General features: G+C 47.0%; 1 protein-coding gene across 4 annotated transcripts in view; it reads right to left on the reverse strand.

Moving 5' to 3' along the window:
• The window catches only part of LOC138740998 (uncharacterized), an 81,240-nt gene that overhangs the window by 21,589 nt on the left and 32,152 nt on the right, over positions 1-27,499 (reverse strand). The window contains exons 1-2 of one of the 4 annotated variants that reach the window (XM_069894419.1): positions 23,922-23,993; positions 22,744-22,843 (exon numbers count right to left, since the gene is read on the reverse strand). In XM_069894419.1, coding sequence (XP_069750520.1) covers positions 22,744-22,835 — 92 coding nt within the window. In that variant the 5' untranslated portion in view covers positions 22,836-22,843; positions 23,922-23,993. Of the gene's footprint in view, positions 1-8,108; positions 8,623-22,743; positions 22,844-23,818; positions 23,994-27,499 lie in introns of those variants that run through there. The other 3 variants (XM_069894421.1, XM_069894420.1, XR_011343256.1) reach the window with 3 other exon arrangements.

Here is a 27,499-nt window from a genome sequence, read left to right on the forward strand (position 1 = left end):
CAGGAGAGTTTTGGATTTTACTGTGCAAATTAACTGATGGTGTGAAGATGAAGAGATGCTGATGAACATTAACCACAACATACTTCCGAACTGTACCCCCTCCCCAAATAATCCACCCGAGCGCAAGAATGATCGCATCACCTTTACCAGTTTATTTATGTGCGCCTGCGTTGATTACAAAATAAAATTCTGTTTGAACAGAGGCAATAACAACCTGCTCCTGGTTTTGCATCCAGTCAGTGAAATTTGGAGTGCACACCAGTGTTTTAAAGGCTCACTTGGCGTGAAATCACTGGTGGTTTTAGAGTCAAATGCTGTTTTTATCTTGTGCAGATCAAGATCCCAGGTATGGCAGCTGGATAAATGGTACTTCATCTTGAGTTGTTGGGGAACAGATGCTGGTGTGATACCAAGAATATTTGAAGAGATCAAAGTTCCCTGAGGCTTCCCTTGGTCTCCTGTGGCAAGACTTCAGGTGAACGTCCAGTGAAAAGCTGGCACATCTCCATTGCCTTGAATCTTTGGCTTTGATGACCACTGGAGACTTCAACAAGCACTTTCAAATGGCATTAGTTTAAAACCAACTTTATCCATTACCGTGTGCTCAGCCAAGTTGACAGTCTAATTTTTTTCTTGTCTATCTCTCAGGAGCAAAGCCAAACAATTTATACACAGCTTCTTCAACTGTTCAGTAATGGGTTGCAAAATTAGTGTTTATTCAAGCTCAGGTTAATTCAGAGGTGCATGGTTAATATATAACCCTGCACGATTCAGTATTCCACTCTGGAAGTTCATGGAGGCAAGTCAGTCGACATTATGATAGGAAAGGAAGCACAAGTTAAACACGGAAAGAAAATAACCTTTTGTCTTCTGGCTGCCCATCCTGTAGGATGATGATTGTTCCTTTCAGTCAGGTTGTGTCCTGGAATGGCCAATTCTTGACAGGTGCCACTTGCCACATACTTGGCAGGTGAGGCCTGGAGGGGCAGCAGGGGCAGAGGCCCTGTGGTGACGCTTCCTTTCTTTTCCTCTGTTGCCTCTTTGAGCTTGTTCTCAGCAGCGTCCACACCTTTTCTGATGGTGTCCCTCCTCTGCAAGCGACCTTGAACCAGATCCTTCCATGCTGATGGTGCAATGTCAGCTTTCTTGAGGCTCTTGTGCAGAACATCCTTGTACTGTGGTCACTAGCCATACAAGAGGTCCTTGAGCAGTCTTCCATCAGGCATTCTGACAACATATCCTGCTCAGCGCAGTTGGCCTGATATCACCAAGGGTGAAACTGTGGGGATTCCGGCTCAAGAAAGGACCTTGGTATTGGAGACCGTGTCTCGCCAGATGATCTTCATCGGAGAACGTAGGCGACGCTGCTATAGTTAGTCAAGCTAATGTAAGTGACTCTGATATGGGCACCACATCTCACATCCATATAGTGAGGCTGATATGACAACAGCCCTGTACACCTTGCACTTGGTGGCCAAACTGATGTTCTGTGACCAAACCCGATCTTTCAGCTGCCAAAAGGCAAAGCAGGCCTTTCTGGTTCTTGACTCAATCATTACATCTAGAGAAGCTGAGGATGTTATTGTGCTGCCCCAGGTAGCAAAACTTGTTGGCAGAAAGAAAATAATATAGCGATGGAGAATGATTTGTCACATCCTTATGTCCTCACAGAAAATATACTTATTTACTGGATGTTTGCATCCGGTGACAGGCCCCTGGATATAATAGGTCTAAGGAGGTTTAGGCCAAATGGAGGCAAATGGGACCAGCTTGAGTCAACAGTTTGGTCAGCAAGGACGTTGGGCTGAATGGCCACTATCCATGCTGTAAAACTCTGTAATGCTATTTATCTCAGCCTTTATTTCCCATCCCTAATTTCCTGCAAAGATGTGGGGAGCTCCTTTTTTGAGTAGCTGTTCTTTGTACAGTGAATCACAAGTATAGAAAATTGGCATGGGGGAGGGGTACAATGAGTCTGCCTCTAGTTCTTTTACACCCCTGTGAGTTTCAGCTAAATTGAGATTACCTCTCCTCATACATAAGTCATGCCATCCCAGGACCTCTCTGAAGTAAATCTTTCTTTCTCCCCCTCCCTGGCAGGAACACATTTCCTCAGATAATGAATCCCAAATTACACATAAAACTCCAGAGGACGTCTCGTGAAGGTCCTGCAAGGCAATCTTTCTCCTGGACTCAAATCTTCTTGTAAAGAATGGCATCATGAAATTTGCCTTCCAAACTGTTGCTGTATCTGAGTTCTTGCTTTCAGCAACTGATATTCAAGGATACACAGACTTCAATGCACCTTCCCTTCTCCCAATCTGTCAACACTGAGATAATGATCTTTCTTTCTGTTTTTAGAAATACAGGTACATGAATGTGAGGGGTATGGAGGACTATTGTCTGGTTGCAAGGGCAATGGGACAAGCAGAATAATAGTTTGACACAGTTTAGATGGGCAGAAGGGCCTATTTCTGGGCTGTAGTGCTCTATGGATGACCTCATATTTATCCATATCAAATTGCAACTGCAATACACTCAATGTGTCTGAATTACACTGAACCCTCTTTCCATTCCTCCTCCCATCTCACCCTCCCTACCTACCTCCACCATGACACAAAGCTTTGTGTTATTTCTAAACTTGGAGATGATATATTCATTTCACTCATCCAAATTATTGAGGATACATGGCTGGATCCAACCACGGATCCCTGGGGCAACCCGCCACTCACTGCTTGTTCACTGGCCGACCTCTTGCTTTCTGTCTTGCCAACCAATTCTCAACGTATGACACTATTCACAAAGCACTTGCTTTTGTGGGAGCTCATCAGAAACCTTCAAAAAGTCCACGTGCACTACATCCACAGGTTCATCCATCCTGCAAGTTAACATTCTCAAAACCTCTGATGGAGTTGTAAAACAAGACCCTCCTTTCCTAAAGCCATTCTGATTTTCTCCATGCCCATTAATCTTTTCCTGGTGTTCTGTAGTTCTTGGCATTTTCCATACTACTGACGCTTGGTTAATTTGTCTGTTGCGCCCTATACATCGTTTCAACCTTTTATTAATTGTTGGATTACAGCTGTCATGTTTTTGAACCTCCCTTCACTATCCTTGACCATTAACTACTCAACGCCACGAGTTGGCAACACTGAAAAGCCATATTTTTATTGCACTACTAAAACTGTGAGTATTTATTATCTGCCTTCTGAACGTATTAACTCTTTCAGTATAGTAATTTAATGTAAACCATTGGAGTTTTTCTTTCACAGAGAGCCGATTTGGCTCCAACAAGTAAGAATTTTTGTGTATCAATGGACTTAAACTCATCATCATTACATTCTGTTTGTTACACACTCCAAAATCCGGGAAGTGCCTCAAAGTTGGAAAAATGGTGAAAGATGACCACCAGGGCCAATTCCTTTTGTGCCTTGGAATCCCTGGGACTAGATTACCAAGCTTTGAAGAGTTGCTCTCCTTTGTATTCATTAATTTCTTGACTATTGTTTCTTTTATCATGTTGATTTCTTTCCAATTCTCCCCATAGCACTCTAATCTGTCTAAAATATTATCCCTGGCCCCCTTTATGGAAGTTGAATCAAAGGATGTGTTTGTTGTTCCAATTTCATATCTATTTTTGCTCTTAATTATAAGACCTTACGTTGTTGAATGTCAGTCTTGGCAAGATGCTTTGGGGCATTGATGTTCAGACGGATTTAGGGGTGCAAGTCTATAGCTCTCCAAAAGTGGCAGCACAAGAAGAGAGGGTGGCGAAGAGAGCATCGCTGGTTGGGGTGTTGATTACAAAAGTGGGAAAGACATGTTGCAGCTGCATAATGCGTTGATGATGCCACATTTCGATTATTGTGTGCAGTTCTGGCCAATGAATTATAGGAAGGATGTGGAGACTTTGCAGAGGGGCCTGGATTATGGAATATAGAACCTCAAACAGCACAGCACAAGAATTGTACAGCACAGTTCAGGCCCTTCAGCCCAGGATGTTCGGCCAACCTCTCTAAACGTACTCCACAACAATCGCTTTTTTTCCTACCTCTCACCCATAATCCTCTATTTTTCTTACATCCATGTGCTGATCTAAGAATCTTTTGACTGTCCCCATGGTCCCTCCACCACCACCCCAGCAATGCATTCCAGGCACTTTGTGTAAACATTTGCCTCTGACATCTCCCCTAAGGCGACACAGTTAGATAGTGGGCCCCTTACAACGTCAGCAATCAGGACTGGGGTTCAAATCCCATGCTGTCTGTAAGGAGTTTGTATGTTCTCCTTATGTCTTTGAGGGTCTTCCCCAGGGGCTCTGATTTCCTCCCACCTTCCAAAACGTACCGGGGGTTGGGTGTGATTGGGTGGCGCAGGCTTGTGGGCTGAAAGGGCCTGTTAAAATTTAATTTTAAATTCAAACTTTCCTCTATTCGCTTTAAACAGATGTCTGATATTTGCTATTGTCATCCCAGGAAAAAGGTGCTGGCTGTGTAGCCTCTCTATTCCCACACAATCTTATTTACATCTATTAAGTCACCTCTCACCCTAGCTCTATCAACTTCGCTTCACCTGACATGCTCTGCACCATTGCTGAAGTATCTATATCCTTCCTGTAATGAGGTGACCAGAATTAGCGACTCATGCAACATCAACACTTTTCATTACCATCCCCAACCTACAGTAGCTTATTTGCACTTGTCCCCTCATTCTGTCATTTGTTCGGAGTCAGGACCCCAGGTTTCTGATTCAGTTGTTTCACCCTCGATCAGATGAAGAGTGCCCTTATCACTCTTACTCCCGGAACGCACACAACACAATAGTTCATTAATCCTTTCTCATTGGTCTTGCATAGCCCGTTCTTTAGGGCAGCATGGTTGGCATAAGGGTTAGCGCAAAGCCTTTACAATGCCAGTGATCGGGACCCAAGGTTCGAATCCCGCGTTGTCTGTAAGGAGTTTGTACATTCTTTCCGTGTTTGCGAGGGTTTTCCTCGAGTGCTCTGGTTTCCTCCCACCATTCAAAGCGTACCTGGAGTGTAGGTTTATTGGGTGTAAATTGGGTGGCATGGGCTCGTGGGCTGAAATGGCCTGTAACTGAGCTGTATGTCTAAATTTAAAAATGTAAAAATTTATTTAGTTTTTCAACATATTATTCAGAAAATCCATCAAGTGCACATTTCAGAAATTCCTCTCCCACAGTTTTACTACTGAGTTTGATTAGTCTATATGCCACCTTAGTTTACAATTGGATCCCTTGCTGATAGTGGTCTTGGGAAACAAGTTTCAGGATGGAAGGTGACTTGAAAAATCTCCAGATGGCTGAGTTCCAATGGCTTATCCATTTTCTCCTTCTTGTTGGAAGAGGTTGCGATTTCAGAGAAACTTTCAAAGTGGCCTGCGTGAGGTTAGAGTGCATTTGTAAGCAGCACAAAGTGCAGTCAAGGAGAGTGGGCAGTGGAGCAGAGGAATGTTTAAGAATATTATCGATGAAACTAGTTCTTTCCCTTAAAAAGGCTTTCAATTAGAAAAAAAAAGTGTTGTTTGGTATTCCATATTTGTTCCTCAAATGCTCAAATATTTTTCATACCCTTATTGGACCAAGTAATTAAAAATAAATTGTCTTTTGAAAAAGATACAAGTTGATTTTGCATCAAATGCGATCTAGGCGATCTACTTCCTCTCATTCCAATTCCATAATTTATCTTATTCCACCTGGTAAGCAAATGTTTCAACAATTGTGTCTCTTTATGCCCAATTAATAATTATGAATCCCATTTGTATATGAATTGCTCTGGTGACCTCTCTCCTATTTTATCTAATTCTATTTTAACCCATGTTGGCTTTTCTACTTTTTCAAAGAAAGATTTAAGAAATCTCATTTGAACCGCTTAGTAATAATTCTTAAAGTTAGACTTGGTCATATTCAAAGGTTAAAACCCTTTTGGGTGGACTTAGGGAAAAGTTTAGAACAATAAGCCCTATTTATTCTTATTGGGGAATATGGAAGGAACAAGACCGAAGTTGAAATTATCAATTTATCAAATGAAATTTGTTAAAATAGTCTTAGCAACAACAACAATGTATTGCAGAGACTTGGAAATCGGATTTGCATTTAGAAATGAGAAGATGGAATGCAGAAATTTAAAGCTGTATCCCTTTAAAGAAAAATTACATATTATTTGAGAAATAAATATTTTATATTTTGCACATTTGGAGCCCGTATATGCAAATATTAGGTATAAATATGTAGAAATGTTCTTCCAGCCTCTTGAGTCCTGCATTAACCCTGTTCATTAACATGAAAAGACTAATTGTTTAATTCCAATGTAGAGGAATGTGATGCCCCAGGCAATCCGAGATATTATACTATTTTCTTTCTTTTTTTTCTTATTACTTTCTTCTTCTTTTTACTATATATAAATTTTTGCATTTACCGGGTATATACATTCTTCTTTCTATAAGGGTGGTCTGCTTTGGGTAAGGGAAGGCAGGGGACTGGATAAAACCATCACGTAATGAATGAAACACTCTTCAATTTAAACACTCATTGTATCGTAAAATGATTTGTTAATTATATGCATGGAAAACTTTTAAATAAAATATTTAAAAAAACAATGTTATCAAGGGTTGAGAATCAAGTTGGCAATTTTGTCGTGAATATTGTTGATCTTCTTGCCTTTTCTCAGATCAAGGCAAGAGGGACATGTTGCTGATATGTTGAAGAGAGAAGGGTGAGAGGTTTTGATCTGCTCTTGCAGTCACTGTATTTTTATTCAATCGTAAGTCCCAAGGCATGGATGGTGGAGGAATTTGGATGTATAATGCCATTGAATGGCAAGATTCTTCCTTCACACTGTGATTGTGGCTTGAAATTGTAGGGGATGGTGCTTGCCATATATAACTCCAAATTTGAATGCTAACCTGCAATTGTTGCATCTATGTCCGAACTACCTCATTGAATGCGGGGCAGGCTCAAGGGGCTGAATAGCTTATTTGTGCTCCAATGTCTTATGGATCTTCCCTGAAAACTTGCAAAAGGAAATGATATTGTGAGATCATCAGTGACCATTCTCATACAGAATTTTTGATGGAAGCAAGTCAATGAGGAAACAACAGGAGATGGTTTGGATTTGGACTCTGGTTTCAGGACTTTGACAGAATTATTATCTGGAAATTACTGCTATCTGTATCACTGTGAACTAGAGCCAGTATAAAATCTGTCCCATTCACTTTGCATTCAATGCAACTAGGGCTGCTTGATGCCATAATTGAGCTAAAGACTGTTATTTGACTGCAACACTGTCCATGGTTGTTGACGATTGGCCCCTGTTTGCAATGTGGTTTGGAGCTTGGTAATTCTGGCAGTATCTAATATTTGCCTGGGAACAGATTATAGGCTGATAAATGACACGTCATCTGCTATTGGAGATGGTTCTCTGCAGGCACTCGAGGGCTGTGAATGCTAGTTGTCACATCAGCATGAATGTGACTGTTGCCCAGGTCTTGATATTTGTGGGGATGCACTGTTTCATAACTGACTATTGTACAATCAATGGCAAGCATGATGTTTGAGAGATGGGAGATCACTGCCCTCTAGCAGCGATGGTCTAGGGCTGAGGTGATGAGGTGGCCAAAGAGCACCAGCTTCGCACTTTGTGTTGAGCATGAATCTGTCATGTACGATTTCCTCTCTGGCTATTGGTCCATTAGTCACTGCGTCTGTAAAGCAACTAAATCTGCATTTTTTAGATATATTTTATTTACAACACAGTAGAAGCCGATTCAGGCCATTGAAACATATGCCACCCAATTAACCTAAATTCCCATACGTTTTGGAGAGTGGGTATAAACAAGAACACCTGTAAAAAATGCACTGAGGTCACCGGGGTAGCGTACATACTCCTTATGGACACCACTGATGTGAACCTTGGTCGCTGGCTCTGTAGTAGCGTTGACCCAATCGCTATGCTAGCTGTACTACTGAGCTAACTGTGCCAAAATGGTTTGTGGCTTAGTAGTCTGCTCTCTCAGGTGATACATTATCAAATCAGTGCCCCATTGAGTCAAGCAGCACAGAACAGATTAGAGATTAGATCGGATGCTCTTTATTGTCATGTAATAACACAGAAATGTAATATTACACAAATTTGCCTTTTGTCTGCCATAAGCAGACAATGATTTGCCATTAGTATTGCCAGGTGCCCATTACAGTCAGGGAAAGAGAAGCAAAAGAGAGTCTCCCAGCGTCACCAAGTGTCCATGGATTCACCTCCAGCGATCCTGCAACGGCACGCAATCTGAGCCCAGATCCAAATCCCCGACACAATGAGGAAGCCTTTAGCGGCCGAGGCCCTGCGGGACCCCTTCTTTCTCTCAGCACCCTCTTGAGTCTTGATTCTGATACCTGGTTCTCATGAGCCAGTCTCCAGAAGACCAAAACTTGGTATGGGTCTTGTGGTCTCGGATCACCAACAGCCCGCGGTCTGTGTAGGTTCCTTGGCCACACATCAGCAACAGATCAACTCCAGTCTGTGACTTTCAGCCATAGAGGACCCCGCTGGTCCATCAACTGGTCCTTCGGCACAACTTGTTCATGCTATTCTGGTCTGGTCCGATTTGCCTGCATTTGATCAATATATTTCTCAGCCTTTTTTCTTCATATTGTTACAAGGTCAAAGGACCCCAAAACCAGTAGCAATAGATATTTACCACAACAAAGGGTCACTTAAACAAAAGTTGTTTTTAATTATCTTTAAACATGAAAACAGAATCACACTTTAACTTATCACTATTAACTTAACTAACCCAACTTAACCCCCTTCTAATTCTAAGCGTACATGTATGTAATGTGTGTGTAAATTTAAGAAAAGTTCTTTGGTTCACAGTTCAATCTCACTTCTCATTCTTCCAAGTTCACTGGTTGCAGGCAATTCTTATACTGTGCACAGAATTTAGCATGTATAAAGTTCACCAGGCTTTGGTGTTCAAAAGGTAAATGTTTAGCACTCAGGAAGGTTCTTTGGAGGTTTGCAGAGAGAGATTTGTTGTTCCAGGATTTCCACAACTGAAGTACTGTAGCGGCAGCTACACTGCTACTGAAAGAACACACAACCAGACGGGTTGAGCTCAGTGAGCAGAACTGATTTATTGCAGGCTGCTGGGCTGGACTTATACTCCCAGCCCAGACCAGCTGAGAAACGCGCTGAGGGGTGCTGGCGTCACCCGGGCGGCATGTGCTCCCCCAGCGTGAAGCGGGGCCGGTTAGCCTGCCTAGTGGTGTGCCGCCACACCGCACCCCCTCAGAACTGGCACCAATGTCCTTTTTAGCTTGGCAGCCTCATTTCTTGGGCCACAATCACTGGTTCAGTGGGGTTGAGGTGCGCTGGCTTTAGCCTGTTCACAGTAAATGGTTCCCGCCTTCCACCGATATCCAGCATGAACGTAGACCCAAAACGCTGGACAACCTTGTACGGCGCCTCATAAGGTCTCTGCAGAGGTGCCGTGGGTGGGCCCTGCTGAATAAAAACGTACTCTGCGGAAAGCAGCTCACTAGGGATGTGAGATGGCCGTGTACCGTGTCTGGGCGGCGGTGGGGCTGTGAAGGAATCCAAATGGGCCCGGAGTTGGGGAAGCTACTCGGGCGGCGACCGCTGAGGGGTTGTGAGGCACATTGATGAACTCACAAGGAAGTGCCAGCAGTACGCCATAGACCAGCTCAGCTGATGACGCCTGCAGATCCTCCTTGGGCATGGAGCGGATGCCCAGGAGCACCCAAAGCAGTTTGTCCACCCAGTCGGGACTGGGAAGGCGGGCCATAAGTACCGACTTAAGGTGGTGGTGCAGACACTCGAACAGGCCATTGGCCTGCGGGTGATAGGCCATGGTACGGTGTAGCTTGATCCCCAACCTGTTGATGAGCTGTGCCCAGAGTGCAGAGGTGAACTGGGTACCCTGATCGCTGGTGAGGTGATTCAGAATCCCGAACTGGGTGAGCCAACCATGCAACAGCGCTCGGAAGCAGGATTCCATGGAGGCGTCCGGCATCGGGATCGCCTCGCGCAAACAAGTGGTGAGGTTGCCCCGGGAAATGTGTAAGGGCCCGACTATGTCCATATGAATGTGGCTGAACCGTTCCCGGATGTGCTTGAACTCTTGCAAGGGGACCTTGGTGTGCCTTTTTTACCTTGGACTTCTGGCAATGGGTGCATTTTCTGGCCTAGCCTGTGATCTACTTCCGCAGCCCATGCCAAATGTACCACTCTGCCACCATCCGGACTGTGGACCTAATGGACGGGTCGAAAGGTCATGGATGTGATGGAAGACTTGCCTGCATCACTGCTGGGGAACCACTGGCTGCGAAGTGCCCATGGAGACATCGCACAGGACGGTGCTTCTGCCGCTCGGAGTCGGGAGGTCCCAGAACCGCAGGCCCATGATGGCAGTCCTGAAGGCTCACGTCTCCTCATCAGATTTCTGGTCCCGGGTGAGCTGGTCAAAGTCGAGGCCAGGCGTCAGTGCGCAGATGGTCGGTTGCAAGAGTGCATCATCGACCACATTGTCCTTCCCCACTTTGTGCCGAATGTCAGCGGACACGAAGGAGAGGTGAGGCTGCTGGCAAGCCAAACAGGGGTCTTTTGCCATCGCAAGTGCCTGGGTGAGGGGTTTGTGGTCAGTGAAGATGGTAAAAATCCTCCCCTCCAAGAAAAAGCGGAAATGCCGCACTGCCAGGTACATGCCCAGTAACTCACGGTCAAAAGCGCTATACTTGCCCTCTGGTGGGTGGAGAAGCAGGCTGAAGAATGCCAGCGGCTTCCATTGTCCTTTAACCTGCTGTTCCAGGATGACACTGATGGCTGTGGCAGAGGCATCGACGGAGAGCACTATATGCATGTCGGTGTGCGTGTGGGCGAGCAATGGTAGCCTTCGTGAGGGCATCTTTGGTGGCCTCAAAGGTACTGCAGGCCTCTGGCGTCCAGGTGAGCGTTTTGTGCTTGGCTGCGATGAGGGCGAATAGTGGCTGCATGATGCCCGCAGCTTCCAGGATGAATCGGTTGTAGAAGTTGACCATACCCACGAACTCCTGCAGCGCCTTGAGATTGTCTGGACATGGGAACTCCTTGATAGTGGCGACCTTCGTAGTGGCAGGCTTGGCTCCCTCAGCCGTGATGGTATGGCCCAGGAACTGCATGGACCCTTTCCCAAACTGGCACTTGGCTGGGTTAATGGTGAGGCCGAAGTCAGCCAGCCGGGAGAAGAGGGTACGCAGGTGCACCTTGCATTGTGCCCGATCCCTGCTAGCAACAAGAATGTCGTCTAAGTAAATGAAGATGAAATCCAGGTCCCTGCCCACTGAGTCCATGAGGTGCTGGAATGTCTGAGTGGCATTCTTAAGCCTGAACGGCATGCGAAGGAATTCGAACAAGCCGAATGGGGTGATGATGGCCGTCTTGGGTATGTCCTCAGGGTGCTCTGGGATTTGGTGATGCCTGCGCACCAGGTCAACCTTGGAGAAAACCCTCACACCATGCAGGTTGGCCGTAAAGTCCTGGATGTGAGGGATGGGGTAACAGTCAGGAACTGTTGCCTCATTGAGACGTTGATAATCTCCACAGGGGTGCCAGCCGCTGGAGGCTTTTGATACCAGGTGGAGTGGCGAGGCCCATGGGCTGTCAGACCACCAAATGATCCCCAGCTCCAACAGATGCAAAAACTCCTCCTTCGCCACCTGGAGTTTGTCAGGCGGGAGCCGGTGTGCCTTGACGTGAACCAGTGGGCCCTGGGTGGGGATGTGGTGGAACACGCCATGGCGCAGCAAGGCAGCAGAAAACTGTGGCTTGAGGAGGGTCGGAAATTCATCCAGGATTCGCTGGAACTCATCTCTGGGCGTGCTGATCATGGCCATCTGTGGCTGCTCTGTGCGGGAAGCGTCGATGCGAATGGCCTGTAAAGTACGGGCATCCACCAGGTGCCTACCCCAAATGTCCACCAGAAGCCCGTGGGCGAAGAGGAAGTTGGCACCCAGGATGGCGGTCAGAAGGGACAAGACGGTGAACTTCCACAAGAACTTTTGTCAGCCGACCTGGAAGTGAACTGACTTGACTCCATACGTCCAGATCTCTGTTGCATTGGCCGCACGGAGGGGAGGACCTCGAGGTCGGTTCTTGGACTCGATGGCCGTGGTCAGGATGATGCTGATCTGGGCCCAAGTGTCGACGAGGCACCGCTGGCCGCTGACTGAGTCCCGCAGTTAGAGGAGGCTGCCATCACAGCCATTAACAGTGGCAGGCCTGCTCATTTCCCTGGAACGACATTTTCATGCCTTGGATCCCCAGTGCTGGTGGTAGAAACAGAGGCCTGGAGTGGATGCCATGCCCCTGGTTATGCTCTTTGTGGCACCTGCAGGGGCCGGATGCTCTACTGCAGTGCTAGGGGTGGGCTTGTCATGGTCATGCCCGTGCCTCGTGACCTGCTGCACCGCCGAGCCCTCTGGGAATTGCTCGAGCCATCGCTCTTGGGGCTTCTGAGTGACCTTCCTCGAGTCCGTAAAGCTCTCTTGGGCCAGTATCAGCCAGATGTTCTCGGGCAGATGGTCGAGGAAAATGTGCTCAAAGAGTGGGCAGTTCGTGTGATCACCCATGAGCGTGAGCATCTCATCCATCAGCTCCATTGGGGACCTGTCCCTCAGGATGTTGAGGTGCAGAATCTGAGCAGCACGCTGGTGCCTGGATAGTCCGAGGTATCCAGTAAGCAGTCTCTTGATGGTCTCATATTTGTCTTCAGAGGATGGGTGCTGAACGAGGTGCAGCATGCGTTTCGTGGTGGCCTGGTCCAGGGCAGCGACCACATGGTAGAATTTGGTCATGTCGGATGAAATCTGGTGGAGATGAAACTGAGCCTCCACATGGCTGAACCAGGTCTCTGGCTCCTGAACCCAGAATTCAGGCAGCTTGATGGCTATAGTACTGATTCCAGGTTCTCTCATGATGGGTTCAAAGACGTTTGAACCAGTCGGGGTCACCAATTGTAGCGGCAGCTACACTGCTACTGAAAGAACACACATCCAGAAGAGTTGAGCTCAGTGAGCAGAACTGATTTATTACAGGCAGGTGGGCTGGACTTATACTCCCAGCCCAGACCTGACTGAGAACCGAGCTGATGGGCACTGACATCACCTGGGCATCACATGGTCCCCCAGCGCAGGCTTCTGAGCCCTGTGCTGAGAAGAAGGGGAAGCCCCCCAATGGCACCATTTTGACCAGCTGCCCTGCCGCGTGGATTACAAGTGGGGCCGGTTCACCTGCCTAGTAGTGTGCCACCACAGAACCACCATTATTCACCTCAGTGTCTTGCTGATGAAACTTGCCCCATCAGGGTTCTCCAGATGATAACCTCTTTCTTTCAGGCTATCACAGAGTTCATTTCTGTTCCCCTTATTCCAAGAGAAATATCCAACAGATTGTACTTCCAGCCATCCACCACTCTGAAGCTTCTGTTTCAGTTCCAACAAGCTTCTCTTGGCTTGTTACAACTATCTCTCTATCTCAGGTTCCAAACTGCCAGCACCATGTCCTTCTCTCTCTCACTCGCAAAACCCACCCCCCCCCCCACCCCAACCTTTTCCAGCAAACAATAAGAGTTAGTCTTCGGCTCCATCTGTTGTTTTAGGTAAACAAACCTCTCAATGATCTCTGAGTGAGCACTTTGCAGAGAGGTCAAAAGCCTTGCAAAAAGTTCCAAAACAGACAACCTGGCTCTTCCAAGGCTATTCATTTCATGACATTATTTCAATGAGCACCTACTTGTAAAATGTGCATAGCATTCTCCATTGTTTCTGTAAAGTCACTGAATATGAATTCTTCATTATTTCAAATAAGATCTGTTTTAAAGTGTGTGTATGTAAACTACTCTAATTTTACCAATTTTTCTCCCAAAAACATTCCCAAATATTCCATCACAATATACCTGTCCAAAAGTCCTTTGCACATCAAAATGTCCCTCCCTTTGCAGTTTCCTCTAGTAGTTTGTTGTAAATACAAACTGCACTCTTGGGTCCTTCTTAAATCTCTCCCCTCTCACCTTAATCTACACCAGTGGTTCTGAACCTTTTTCTTTCAACTCACATGCCACCTTAAGTAATCACTTACTAACCACAGAGCATCTATGGCCTCCAGTTGTGAACCACTGACCTACACCTTCTAGTTCTATTATCATTTAACATGGAAAAATATTATGAGCATTCAGTTGGTCTTCTCCGTCCTCCCCTCTCGGGAATAAAGACCCAGCCAATCCAATCTCTCGCTATAACTCAACCATTCCAGTCCCAGAAACATCCTGGTAAATCTTCTCTGTATTCCTTCCAATGTATCCTTATTCTCCTATACCTGGGCATTTAGAACTGCACAAAAATGCATCAGATGTAGTCTCACCAAGGCCTTGTACAGCTTTATCATGATGTCCCACAGTCAGTACCAATTGGAAACAACATCTATTCCTCACTGAATATCAAGAATGTGCACTTAGCCCACTGCTCTATTCATTATACACCCATGACTGTGTGGCCAGGCATAATTCTAACTCTATCCACAAATCTGCCAGTGACACCACCATTATCTGCAGACTCGTAAACAGCAAAGAGGAAGAGTACAGAAGGGAGGTAGATCAACTCGCACTAACAACCTTGGACTCAACATTAGCAACACCAAGGAGATGATTTTGGACTTCAGGTTAAAGTCAGGAGAACACGATCTGGTCTTCATCAATGACTCAGTAATGGAAAGGGTCAAGAACTTAAAATTCCTGGGTGTCAACATCAGTGAGGATCTGTCCTAGATACCCCCTCCCACCCATGTTGATGTAGTCATGAAGAAACCTCATTTGAGATGTTTGAGGACATTCAGTATATCATTCTCAAAAACTTCTACAGGTATACTCTGGAAGTCATTCTGACTGGTTGAATCATTGTCTGGTACAGAAGTGTCAATCCTCAGGACAAGAAGAAAAGCCATAGGTTATGTTAACTCAACCAGTAACGTCATGGGCTCCAGACTTCACTCCATTAAGAAGTAAAACACAAAAACCTGTTGACACCGTGGTTGACGTAAAACACACACAATGCCGGGCAAATTCTTTTGGTTTCTGCTAACCTCTCTTCCCTCTCCCTCCATCACTTCCCCTTTCCAGTTCTCCTCCCCCGCTTCTCCCTCTATTCACCCAACCATCCCTCCTCCCCTTGATTGCTGCTCTCCACTCCCTCCCTTCTCCACCTATCACCTCCTGTCTTAGCGACCATACCTCACTCTCCCCTTCCCCCCCCCACTTTACTCTTTTGCTCAGACAACTGCTGACCTTTTTCCATACCTTGATGAAGGGCTTCACTTTGTGGCCTTCTCTACATCGGAGAGACAGGGCGCAGTTTGGGAGATCGCTTTGTTGAGCACCTTTGCTCTGTCTACGCTAATGACAGAGATCTTCCAGTCGCCAAACACTTCAGTTCTGTGTTACACTCCCATACTCACATGTCTGTCCATGGCCTTGTGTACTATCCCCCCAAGATCACCCACAAATTGGAAGAACACCATCTGATTTTCTGTCTGGGCACTCTCCACCCCGATGGCATCCACATCAACTTTTCCAATTTCTGATAATCTTTCCCTTCTCCCTCCTTTTCCTTTATAGTTCTCCTCCCACCCTTCCCCCTCCTTTCGCCCAGCCATCCCTCCTCACATTGATCAGTGTTGTCCCCTCCCTCTCTTCTCCACCTATCACCTCCCTCCATTGCTACCACACCTTCACCCTTTACTCTTTTTCTTGGACGCCTGCCAACATTTTTCCATACCTCAAACCCAAAATGTTGGTTATCTCCAGCATTGTCTGTCATTACTTCACTCCATCAAGGACATCGACAAGAGATGGTGTCTTAAGAAAACAGCTTCTATTCTCAAGGACCCACCCAGGCCATGCCCTCTTCACTCTGCTACCATTGAATAAAAGGTACAGGAGCCTAAAGATGAGCACTCAACAGCACAAGGGCAGCTTCTTCCCCGCTGCTGTCAGATTCCTGAATATTCAATGAACCAAAGACACTGCCTCACTTTGACTTTTCATGCACTTTTAAAATTTATTTTTGTAAAGTGGTTTAGGCTGCAAAACAACAAATTGCGTGACTGGTTCTTGACAATCATTTCTGACTCTGAACTTCTGCATTTAATGCCCTGTCAAATGAAGGCAAACATACCAAACGGCTTCTATTCCCCATATCTACCTGTGCCCAAAGATTATTCTGTCCCACAGCATTCTCTCGGACCCTGGTATTTGCAGTATAATTCCTACCGTGGTTTGACTGAACAAAGTGTAACCCCTCACACTTGACAGAGGTAAATTCCATTTGCCACTCGTTGGTTCACCTTCCTGGCTAAGACATCCTTCCTCATTGTCCACTGCCTCACCAATTTTGGTGTTATCCACAATTTTACTACTCATGTTCCACTGATTCATATAGACAACAAACAGCGCCGATCCCTGTGGCACACCACTAGTCAATGGCCTATAAACAAAGCATCACTCCACTCCAACTCTCTGACTGGTTCTTGATTAGCCAGGGCATCAAAGGGCGAAGGACAGGGAGTGGGCCTAAGTGAGAAAATTGATCAGCTCAAGACTGAATGGTGGAACGAACTCAATGGGTTGAAGAGCCTACTTCTTCTCCTATATCTCATGGTCTTATGGACTCCTTCCAAAAGCGCATTTTGAATTGAATAGGCCAGCTCCCCTTGAATGCTATGTGATCTGCCCTGCCATGTGGGTCCTTGTCAAAAGACAAGATACTCGCTGACTCTGATTTAGGTATGAAAGCCAAATTAAGAATGGCTGAAGCAAAAAATCTAACTGTGGCAGATTCCTTGCATATGATTTCCTCAGTTCTTCAATGGATAGCCATCTTGCCTTCTGAGATTAACTGGGCATGACTTCACAACCTAACTGTGAAATGAGAGTCTGGGCAACACACTCAAGAAGCTAGTAAACTGCTGCCTCATAGCTCCAGGGACTCTGGTTCAATCCTGGCATCCAATGCTGTCTCTGTGGAGTTTGCATGTTCTCCCAGTGACTGGGAGGGTTTCTTTAAGGTGGTCCCTTTTCCTTCTACATCCAAAAATCATGTGGTTAAGCAGGTTAACTGGCCACTACAGAATGCCTTCAGTGATAGAATCAGTAGTAAGTTGGTGAGAGTTTGGGGTTATAAAATACATTCATGCAGGATGAGTGGAAATGGGTGTTTGATGGCCATTGGTGACTCAAAGGGCCAAAGGGAGTTGGCTTGAATTTGTTAATTTGCATTAACATCTGGCCTAAAGTAGCATTGACAGATTTTGCTTCAATAAAAATTTGAATGAACAGCATAATTTGTGATTTCTGACCTGATGTGACCAAGCAGATCCCACCTGAGCTCACAAAGCCTCTCTCTCTCTCTCTCTCTCTTTCTCTCTCTCTCTCTCTCTCTCTCTCTCTCTCTCTCTATCTCTATCTCTGTCTGTCTATCTGACTCTCTCTCTTTTTCTCTCTCTCTCTCTCATTCTCTACCCCCTCTCTCTCTGACATATGGAAGCTGGCAGCCGTGCAAATGTTTTCAAAGCTCATCCATACACACTTGAACATCACAGGCGAATTCACTAAACCTGAGATCTAATGCAGTGTCTGTTAATGGCCTTCACCCTTACTCTAAGCACATTGGGGAGTCCAAGCACCAATCCCTAACCTGCCATTACCTTTCAACTTCTGACCCCTCCCCAACCAGTGCCCAGCACGGACTGTAACATCACCTCTCGATGAAACATCACCCCACTGGACCTTGCCTGAGTGGTTGTCTGACTGTCGAGGTGTCTTTCAACACCAAGGTCTAAAACTGGGTTTGGCCATCCCACCCACTGGACGGCTAATGGTCTGGATGCCCCAGTCCTCCAACTTGTGACACTCATAATGCTCAATAATCTACTCTTCTGACACCCTGGATCTTCAACCTCCAAACACTTAATTCCCAAGACACCCATGTCCAGACCCTTAATACTCCAGATCTCTATTAGTTGATGCTTCTGATATTCAAGTTTACTCATGGGCCAATACCCAATAGATCTGGTCATATGGGATTAATGGATTCCAGACCCCCAATTCATTTTTTTAAATTTATAAGCAATTATTAGTTCCATTTTGATACATTTCTTTTTTGCAATTTCTTCTCTGAAAACATGCAATTACGGTGACTTTAATGTAACAAAACTTCCTGAGATTGTTCAGATGTGGTAGGTTGAGGGAGAAGAAAGGTGGGAGTTGCAGAGATAGAGCATCTGCATTTAGAAGTTCCTTCTTTATATTTTTCATAGCAAAAACCATCAGGAACCATTTCTTTTCTGTTATTTTCCAATTCCTGAATGACCTTTACAATAGTAAAATGATGTTGCTTTTGCTTTGTACCCACTGAAACTCTCTGTAACTCTGCACTCCTGCAATGTGCCTTACCTGGCGTACGATGTATGAGATGTCCAGCTAGACTGCTGAAGGCAAACTTTATCTCAACTTGTGACAATAAATACAAACTTCATTCATGATCCTGATGTATAAGCTCATCTTGAATGTGACAGAATGCACAGCACACAAATAAATGAGACTAAGTGTGGGATCTGGGGAACTTGGAGGAGAGTGGCTGCTTGTGAAGATAGGGTTAGGGTTAAGGTTCGTGTGAGGGTTAGTTAGGCTAGGGTGAGGGTGAGTGTTGGGCTAGGGTGAGGTTTAAGGGTAGGGAGAGGGTGAGAGTTAGGGTTAGGGTAAGAGTGAGGGTTGGGGTTCAGGTGTGAGTTAGGGTTAGGACTAGGGTTGAGGTGAGGTTTGGGATTGAGGTGATGGTTTGGGTTGGGGTGAGGGTTGAGGTGAGGGTTGGGGTTGGGGTTAGGGTGATGGTTGGGGTTGGGGTGAGGGTTGGGGTTGGGCTGAGGTTTGGGGTTGGGGTGAGGGTTGGGTAAGGGTGAGGGTTGGGATTGGGGTTAGGGTGAGTGTTGGGGTTGGGGTTGGGGTTAGGGTGAGGGTTGACATTAGGGTGAGGGATGGGGTGAGGGTGAGGGTTGGGGTTGAGGATGGGGTGAGAGTTTGGGTTAGGGTTTGGGTAAGATTTGGGGTTGGGGTGAGGGTTGGGTTTAGGGTGAGGGTGAGGGTGAGGGTTAGGGTGAGGTTGAGGTGAGGGTTGGGGTTGGAGTTTGGGTGAGGGTTGAGGTTAGGGTGAGGGTTGGCATTAGGGTGAGGGTTGGGGTTGGGGTGAGGGTGAGGGTTAGGGTGAGGGTTGGGGTGAGGGTTGGGGTGAGGGTTTGGGTGAGGGTTGGGATTGGTGTGAGGGTTGGGGTTGGTGTGAGGGTTTGTTTGAGGGATTGGGTGAGGGTTGAGGTTGGGTTTGGGTGAGGGTTGAGGTTAGGGTGAGGGTTGGGATTAGGGTGAGGGTTGGAGTTGGGGTGAGGGTGAGGGTTGGGGTGAGAGTTGGGATGAGGGTTTGGGTGAGGGTTGGGATTGGTGTGAGGGTTGAGGTTGATGTGAGGGTTTGTGTGAGGGATTGGGTGAGGGTTGGGGTTGGGTTTGGGTGAGGGTTGAGGTTAGGGTGAGGGTTGGCATTAGGGTGAGGGTTGGAGTTGGAGTGAGGGTGAGGGTTAGGGTGAGGGTTAGGGTGAGGGTTGGGGTGAGGGTTGGGGTGAGGGTTTGGGTGAGGGTTGGGATTGGTGTGAGGGTTGAGGTTGATGTGAGGGTTTGTGTGAGGGATTGGGTGAGGGTTGAGGTTGGGTTTGGGTGAGGGTTGAGGTTAGGGTGAGGGTTGGCATTAGGGTGAGGGTTGGAGTTGGGGTGAGGGTGAGGGTTGGGTGAGGGTTTGTGTGAGGGTTGGAGTTGGTGTGAGGTTTGGGGTGAGGGTTGGGGTTGGTGTGAGGTTTGGGGTGAGGGTTGGGGTTGAGGTAAGTGTTATGATGAGGTTTGGTGTGAGGTTGAGGGTTAGGGTTAGGGTGAGGGTGTGGGTTGGTGAGGGTTGGGTTTAGGGTGAGGGTAGGGGTTAAGGTGAGGGTTGGAGTTAAGGTTAGGGTTGGGGTTGGGTGAGGCTGAGGTTTTGAGTGAGAGTTGGGATTGGGCTGAGGGTGAAGGTTGGGGTTGGTGTTGGGCTGAAGTTTTAGGTTAGGGTGAAGGATGGGGTTAGGGTGAGGGTGAGCATTGGTGTGAGGCTGAGTGTTGGGGTTGGGATGAGGGTAAAGGTGAGTGTTAGTGTGAGGGTGAGGGTTGGGTTTATGGTTAGGGTTGGGGTTAGCTTAAGGGTGAGGGTGATGGTTCAGATGTGAGTTAGGGTTAGGACTCAGGTTAGGGTGAGGTTTGCGGTGAGGGTTGGGCTGAGGGTGAGGTTTAGAGTTGGGGGTTAAGGTAAGGGTTAGTGTTAGGGTGAGGGTTGGGGTGAAACTTGGGGTGAGGGTGATTGTGAGGGTTGGGGTGAGGGTGAGGGTTGGTGTTAGGAGGAGGGTTGGTGTGAAACTTGGGGTGAGGGTGATTGTGAGGTTTGGGCTGAGAGTTGGGCTGAGGGTTGGGTGAGGGTAGGTGTAAGGGTGGGGGTTATGTTTGGGGTGAGTTTGGTCTTTGAGTGAGGTTTGAGTCAAGGGTGAGGCTGAGGGTTGGTGTTTGGGTGAGGGTGAGGATTGTGGTGAGGGTGAAGGTTGGGTTTATGGTGAGGGTGAGTTTTGGTGTTAAGGTGAGGGTTGGGATGAGGGTTGGGGTTGGTGTTGGTTTGAGGGTTGTGGTTAGGGTGAGTGTGAGAGTTGGAGTGAGGGTGAGGGTTGGGGTTATGGATAGGGTTGGGTGAGTGTGAGGGTTGGGTTTAGGGTGAGGGTTGGGGTTGGGGTTAAGGTGAGAGTTGGGGTGTGGGTGAGTGTGAGGGTTGGAGTGAGGGTGAGAGTGAGTGTTGGGGTGAGCTGTGGGTTAGGTTGAGGGTTGGGGTTGGGATGAGAGTTGGGGTTGGGGTGCGGGTGCGGTTGGCGTTGGGGTTGGGCTGAAGGTTGGTGTTTGGGTGTGGTTGGGCATTGGTGTGAGGCTTAGTGTTGGGGTTGGGGTGAGGATTGCAGTGAGGGTTGGGCTGAGGGTGAGGGTTGGGCTGAGGGTTGTGGTGAGGGTTGGTTTAAGGGTGAGGGTTGTGGTTGGGGTGAGTTTGAGGGCTGGGGTTAGGGTGATTGTGAGAGGGAATGAGGGTGAGGGTTGGGGTTGGGGTTAAGGTGAGGGTTGGGGTTGGTGTGAGTGTGAGGTTATGGGTTGGTTTGAGGACAAAGGTTGGGGTTCGATTGAGGGTGAGGGTTGGAATTAGGGTTAGGGTTAGTGTTGGGGTTAGGGTGAGGGTGAGGGTTGCGATTGGGGTTAGATTGACTGTTGGGGTTGGGGTGAGGGTTGGAGTTAAGATGAGGGTTGACATTAGGGTGAGGGATGGGGTGAGGCAGAGGGTTGGGGTTGAGGATAGGGTGTGAGTTGGGGTTAGGGTGAGTGTGAGTGTGAGAGTGAGGGTTGGGCTGAGGGATAGGGTGAGTGTTGGTGGGGTTAGGGTGTGGTTTGGCATTAGGGTGAGGGTTGGGGAGTGGATGAGCATGAGGTTTGGGGTGAAGGTTGGGGTGAGAGTGATGGTGAGGGTTAGGGTGAGGGTGTGGGTTGGAATTAGGGCTGGGGTGAGGGTTGGGGTTAAGGTGAGGGTTGGGATGATCATTGTGTTTGGGGTTAGTTTAAGGGTTGGGTTAGGGTGAGTGTGAGAGTTGGAGAGGGTGAGGGTTGGGGTTAAGTTGAAGGTTTGGGTTAATGTGAGGGTTAGGGCAAGGTTTTGGGTTGGTTTGAGGGTGAGGGTTGGAATTTGGGTTGGGGTGAGGGTTGGAGTGATGGTGTGGGTGAGGGTTGGGGTGAGGGTGAGGATTGGTGTTAGGATAAGGGTTGGGGTTTGGTTGAGGGTGAGTGTTGGGGTGAGGGTGAGGTTTGGGTTTGAGGTTAAGGTGAGAGTTGAGGTTTGGTTGAGGGTGAGTGTTGGGGTGAGGGTGAGGTTTGGGTTTGAGGTTAAGGTGAGAGTTGGGGTGTGGGTGAGGGTTGGGGTTGGGGTGAGGGTTGTGGTTAAGTAGAGGGTTGGTATGAGGGTGAGGGTTGGTGTTGGGTTAGGGTGAGGGTGAGGGTTGGGGTTGGGCTGAGGTTTGAGGTTATGGTGAGGGTGAGGGTTGGGGTTGGGCTGAGGTTTGACGTTATGGTGAGGGTGAGGGTTGGGGTTGGGATGAGGTTTGGGGTTAGGGTGAGGGTTGCGGTTGGGGTAATGCTTGGTGTTAGGGTGAGGGTTGGGTTGAGGGTTGGGGTTAGGGTGAGGGTTTGTGATGAAGGTGAGGGTGAGGGTTGGTGTTAAGGTGAGGGTTGGGGTTAGGGTGAATGTTGGGCTTTGGTTGAGGGTTTTCTCCCCCTGGGAGACAATTGCCAATACCAGAGGACCATCTGCTTTGAAGAATGTTCCTGGGAGATGTCAGAGTTTTATTTCTTTTACACACAGAGTGATAGGTGCATTGAATGCATTGATGCGGGTGGTGGTGGAGACTGCTACATGAGGTGTGGTGGAACACAGTACTCCGGGCAATCCTTCACTGGGCTGGGCAGGCTGACCCGCCTTCTATACCTGTAGCTCCTCCCCATAAAGGCCGAGAGCCCTCGTCTCCTCCCTCATACCTACCTCGGACGTGAGCATGCAGCATGTAGAGGCACATCTGGGTCTTCTGGTTGATAAAGCCTTTGAATCTTCGCTTCGTGCTTGCGAGTGGTCATTGATCGTGCTATAATAGGCACATTCAAAAGAATCTTAAATGGATGTTTAAGAAGAAAAAAGGTAATTATCAGAGAGTGAGGGAAGGATTCAATTGCTGTGGAGTGGGTTTACATAGGTCAGCATATCACCATGGGCTGAAGGGTTTACACTGTGTTGTAATGTTCTTTGTTCTAAAAAGCAGTAAAAGCATTGGAAACACAATGATTCAGTGATGAGAGATCTTATCTCTCAGCTCCGGTGGCCTGGGTTCGAACCGGACCTCCGGTGCTGCCTGTGAGGTCTATCCATTCTCCCTGTATGATCAGATGGATTCAGTGTGGCAAAGGGCCTGTTTCCATGCTCCATTTTGTCCTGTATTAAACCCTCAGAGAATTTTAATCACCAAGGTTTACAGCTCAGAAACAAGCCATTTGAACCATCCCATTTACGCTCATTAATTTCTCTTCCTGACCTGGATCCATTTGCTTGCGTTTTTACCCACATTCCTCTTATCTACGATTCTCAAGTGAGCAGTGGAAAGATCCAAGGGGGGGGGGGGGTGCGGTGAGGAATAAGGGAATGTTCTGAACCTTCAGTCCTTTAATTATTCAATCTGCTGAAAAGTTTAATGAAGAAGCCAGTTCAGTAATTTTCTGGCCAGACTCTGGGTGGCTGGTGCGAGCAACATAAATGCCGACGAGGCACCCTCGTGAGAGCTGGTCTCGGTGGCCACCACATTGTACTGGCGTCACTAACCTGCTCCCCCCCCACCCCGCTCAGCTCTGCCACCGCCACGACTCCCTGAACCCACTCAGCGCTGCCACAAACCCTCCCTAGTGCCATTGTATGGGGTCGGGGGGGGACGGTCAGGATGTGGCCTGGAGGCTAAGTGGGCGGCAGCCCCACAAAATTTAGGAACCACTGCTCTAACCCTTTACAATCCTTGTACTTGTCTAAATGGCCTTTAAATGTAGCCCTTCCTCTGGCAGCCCATTCGACGTACCCAAGTATCCTCAGCGCTCAGTTGAAACCATGTGACAGACAAGGTGCCCGAAGAATAAACAGATGCTCACAAGCTGTGATGGTGTGGAATGTGCCTCATGTACCTGCCTGTCTCCAAGGTGTCACTTGTCAGTGTCCCCATGTCCCATCCATGGCTTTTGCTTGACACACGAGCAGGTTGCATTGTGACCAGCAGAGCAGACAATGGGAAGGGAGGAAGGGGGATGGTTAGCACTACCCAGGCATTGTGCCTGCTGCTGGATATTCTGTCTGTGCCCCCAGCATTTGGCTCCTTCTACTCGTCAATTAGCGCCTGAATGAACATCTGCCGAGAGCACGCTTTGCAAGGTGCCTTGGCTCCGATTCTTTAGCCACTCCAACAGCCAGCAAGCTCCAAAAATCTTTGTTTCAAGAACAGAGAGCAGGAGAATTCCTTGCCGAGTGCAGGTCTACTTTCACCCCAATCTATCTATCCACTGCCTGCGGAGCCCAGCAAAGGCTCTCTCCCAAACGGCAGCTGGCAAGATCAGTTGTGGAGCCAGCTGCCTATCAAGGCATGAGCTCAACCTTCTGGTTGCCTGGAGTCTGCTGACAAGACCTGTGAGCCAATTCCTATTGATCTCTGGCTTCTCAGTTAAGGCAGTGCCATTTGCCGTCTCTCATCCTCTCCATCTTATTACTCTCCTACAATGTATTGCACTGGGTATTTGCTGACCTGAAACTCCTTCATTTATTCTCCTTTAACAGCATAAACACCATCCTACACACTGATCCTGTCAAGCTTCTCACTGAAATTCAGAAACACTTCAAGTTACTTTGCTTACATTTATGAATATTTATGGCTGTTCAACTAAGCCACCATGTGCTCTTAATGAGATTAATGCATTGTTATAGTCTCCGGGTGTTTCACTAGCCTTTTTATACCTTTTGATGTGATTTTTGATGCAGTATTTATAATAAGATATGAGACAAAGCAAGGCTTTGTTTAATTTGTCTGTACTGCTAAGTGCAGCCCCTGTTATCTCAGACATTCAACTTCTCAGTCGCTGCATTCGTGCTTTTTCACTCAAATCCTCAAAGCGATTATAAACAGCTAACTGGCTAAAATGACAGACATAAGTCCTCCCCCTCTCATTTCTTCTCTGTCTCTATATAAATAAGTTTCTCACTGTCACTGCCTCTCGCTCCCACTGTCTCTGTATTACTCTCTCTCCCTCACTCTCTCTCTCTCTTTCAATGCTTGTGTATTATATATAATGCACGACATATCCACATACTCTCTCACACATATATGTGTCTGAGAGAGAGTGTGTGAGTGTATTTTTGTCCGCATGTGTATCTGTGCATGTGTGATTTTGTGTGTGAATGTGTGTGTGTGTGTGTGTGTGTGTGTGTGTGAGCGCGCGAGAACATGTGTCACTATTTCTGTGTCTGTTTCCCTCTCCATGCCTTTCTTCCTGACCCTCTCCTGTTTCATTGGTCCACAAGAAGCAGGGGTCAGTTTTGACTATCCAAATACCAAATTCATTCCATGAAGGTCACCTTGTCGGTAGCCAGGAAGTATAAGCCGGTTTCATAGAAGTTCGACTCCCCACTAAATACCACACAACGGAATGGGGAAATGCAGATTGTATCCCCCTGGAGAAAATCAAGTACAATCTAAGGAGGAAATATGACACATTCATTAGAATGTGGCAACGTTGTATGAAATACATGGTCACTCAGATTTGACGAGCTCCCCTTTCTTTGAAGTTTGGGTTCTGCAACAATCTGATCCAGCAGGGAAATGAGTGGGATTAAGAAAGTGGGACATGGTGCAGATGACGGGCTTTCTTAGTTTTGTTTTTAGTTCTTTTTTTCTTTTTATTCCTTATCTTTTGTCATTTAGTTACCCTGTTGTTTTTCCCAGCATGTGTTGGGGTGGGGGGGGATGTGAGAAGATGGGAGGAGGGGAATAAATACAGACTCTGTGTTATATGAAGGGGATTGTGTTGGTTGTTTGAATTTTTAATGAGTCCATGAAAATCGAAATTAAAATATTCAAAAACAAAACAAGGAGCAGGGGTCGAGATTGCGAATCCTGCCCAGATAATGTAAGGACACAAAAGAAACAGAAAATATGATCAAGGATCTTCTGTCAGAAGCAGACATTGGGGATGATAATAATGCAGCAAGCAAGTGGTTAGAGCACTGGTCTTGTAAACCAGGGGTCGCGAGTTCGTTTCTCGCTGGACCCTCATTTCTGTGAAGGGTACTTGACTTTCTGTCTTCCTTACGGTAGAGAATTTCATGTATGTTACTTTCTAAGTGTAGTATTACGAGATAATAATGGAACAAAAAGTGATGGTGTGGAATGTGCCCATTCAGCAAAGGTGGGAAATGTAAGTGGGACATGGATCAAAGGTTCTGTTGCAGCTTTTCAAAGACTTCAAAGGGAGAGAAAGCAGCTTGGATATCAATTATATTCGCAGCTTTGCACTCTCGTCTCCATACTCACCTTCACTGAAATGTGGTGAGTTCCACATGTGGCTGATACCAACACACGCATTCAGTGCTGGTGAGCAAGCAGTGTTCCCCACCCCCCACCTCCACCAGTGTCTACCAGGTTGAATTAATGAGGAAGATTCCGTTGGGCACATTCCACATGACATCAAATAGTGGGAAGGAAATGAAGGAGCGAACCTGAGGAACCTCAGAATAAAAACAACAGGGAGTTGAATTCCTCCATAAAGGCAGAGAGAGAGAAATAAGGAGGAAAGGTGAGGAAGTCCTGAAATGTGTTCTGATGAACGGAGGCATGATAAGGTGAACAAACGCTTACTGAATCAGGAGAGCTCCTCTTTAACTGGCTAATTGGAAAACGTTACCCCACAGCAGCCAACAAATTGTGCTCAGCTTGATGGGTGTAATCACTCAGTGGACCGTGGCTTAATTGGCAAACTCTAATCTGAGAGGCTGTGTTTGCCGAGATGAAACCATCCAATTGTGTCGGACAATTATTAGATTTATTTAGCATCTATCACCTGCAAGAGTTACAATGGGAAGTTCTCGATAAAATCAGCGCTATTAAAAATTAAATTAATTAATAATCATTCAAGAGCAAGAATGGTGAGTCACACAAATGGTTTATTTCTGGGCGCAAACAGCAGGACATCCAATTCAGAGTCACTGAGTGTGAGAGCAGTCAGGTACATAATTAATCTGCACACCTACCATTTGCTGTGGGAGTGCTGCAATCACAAGAAAACAGAGTCCAGGGTCCAGAGACCTGGGCTACCTTGGATACCCTGTGCTGAACAGCAACCTTGAGGCTAAGGCGGCATGGGTAACATTATGGTTAGCACAATGCCGTCTCAACGCCAGCTGGATCAAAGCCCATTGTAAATGCATTGTCCATCTGCTGGTAATGCAACAGCTGGGAGCTGGATTGGTTCTATTGCCAAGGTGGAGGACCACTACATTGCACACTTGTAAGTAGTTTGGAAAGAAGCAGGAAACATGGCTCACCAACAACTCACAAAAGGTAACAGGCTATACTTAAAGTGAATACAGTTTATTGAGGCAGTGTATTACAATGGGGACGTGGTTTGAATGCGTTACATCAACTCTAAGTGTAGTTTCCCCAGGAACAATGCATAAAAATGCTACACGGTCACTCTAAGGAAAAAAACATGCGCATGGC

The sequence above is a fragment of the Narcine bancroftii genome, chromosome 8, assembly GCF_036971445.1.
Source record: "Narcine bancroftii isolate sNarBan1 chromosome 8, sNarBan1.hap1, whole genome shotgun sequence".
NCBI classification, from domain to species: domain Eukaryota; kingdom Metazoa; phylum Chordata; class Chondrichthyes; order Torpediniformes; family Narcinidae; genus Narcine; species Narcine bancroftii.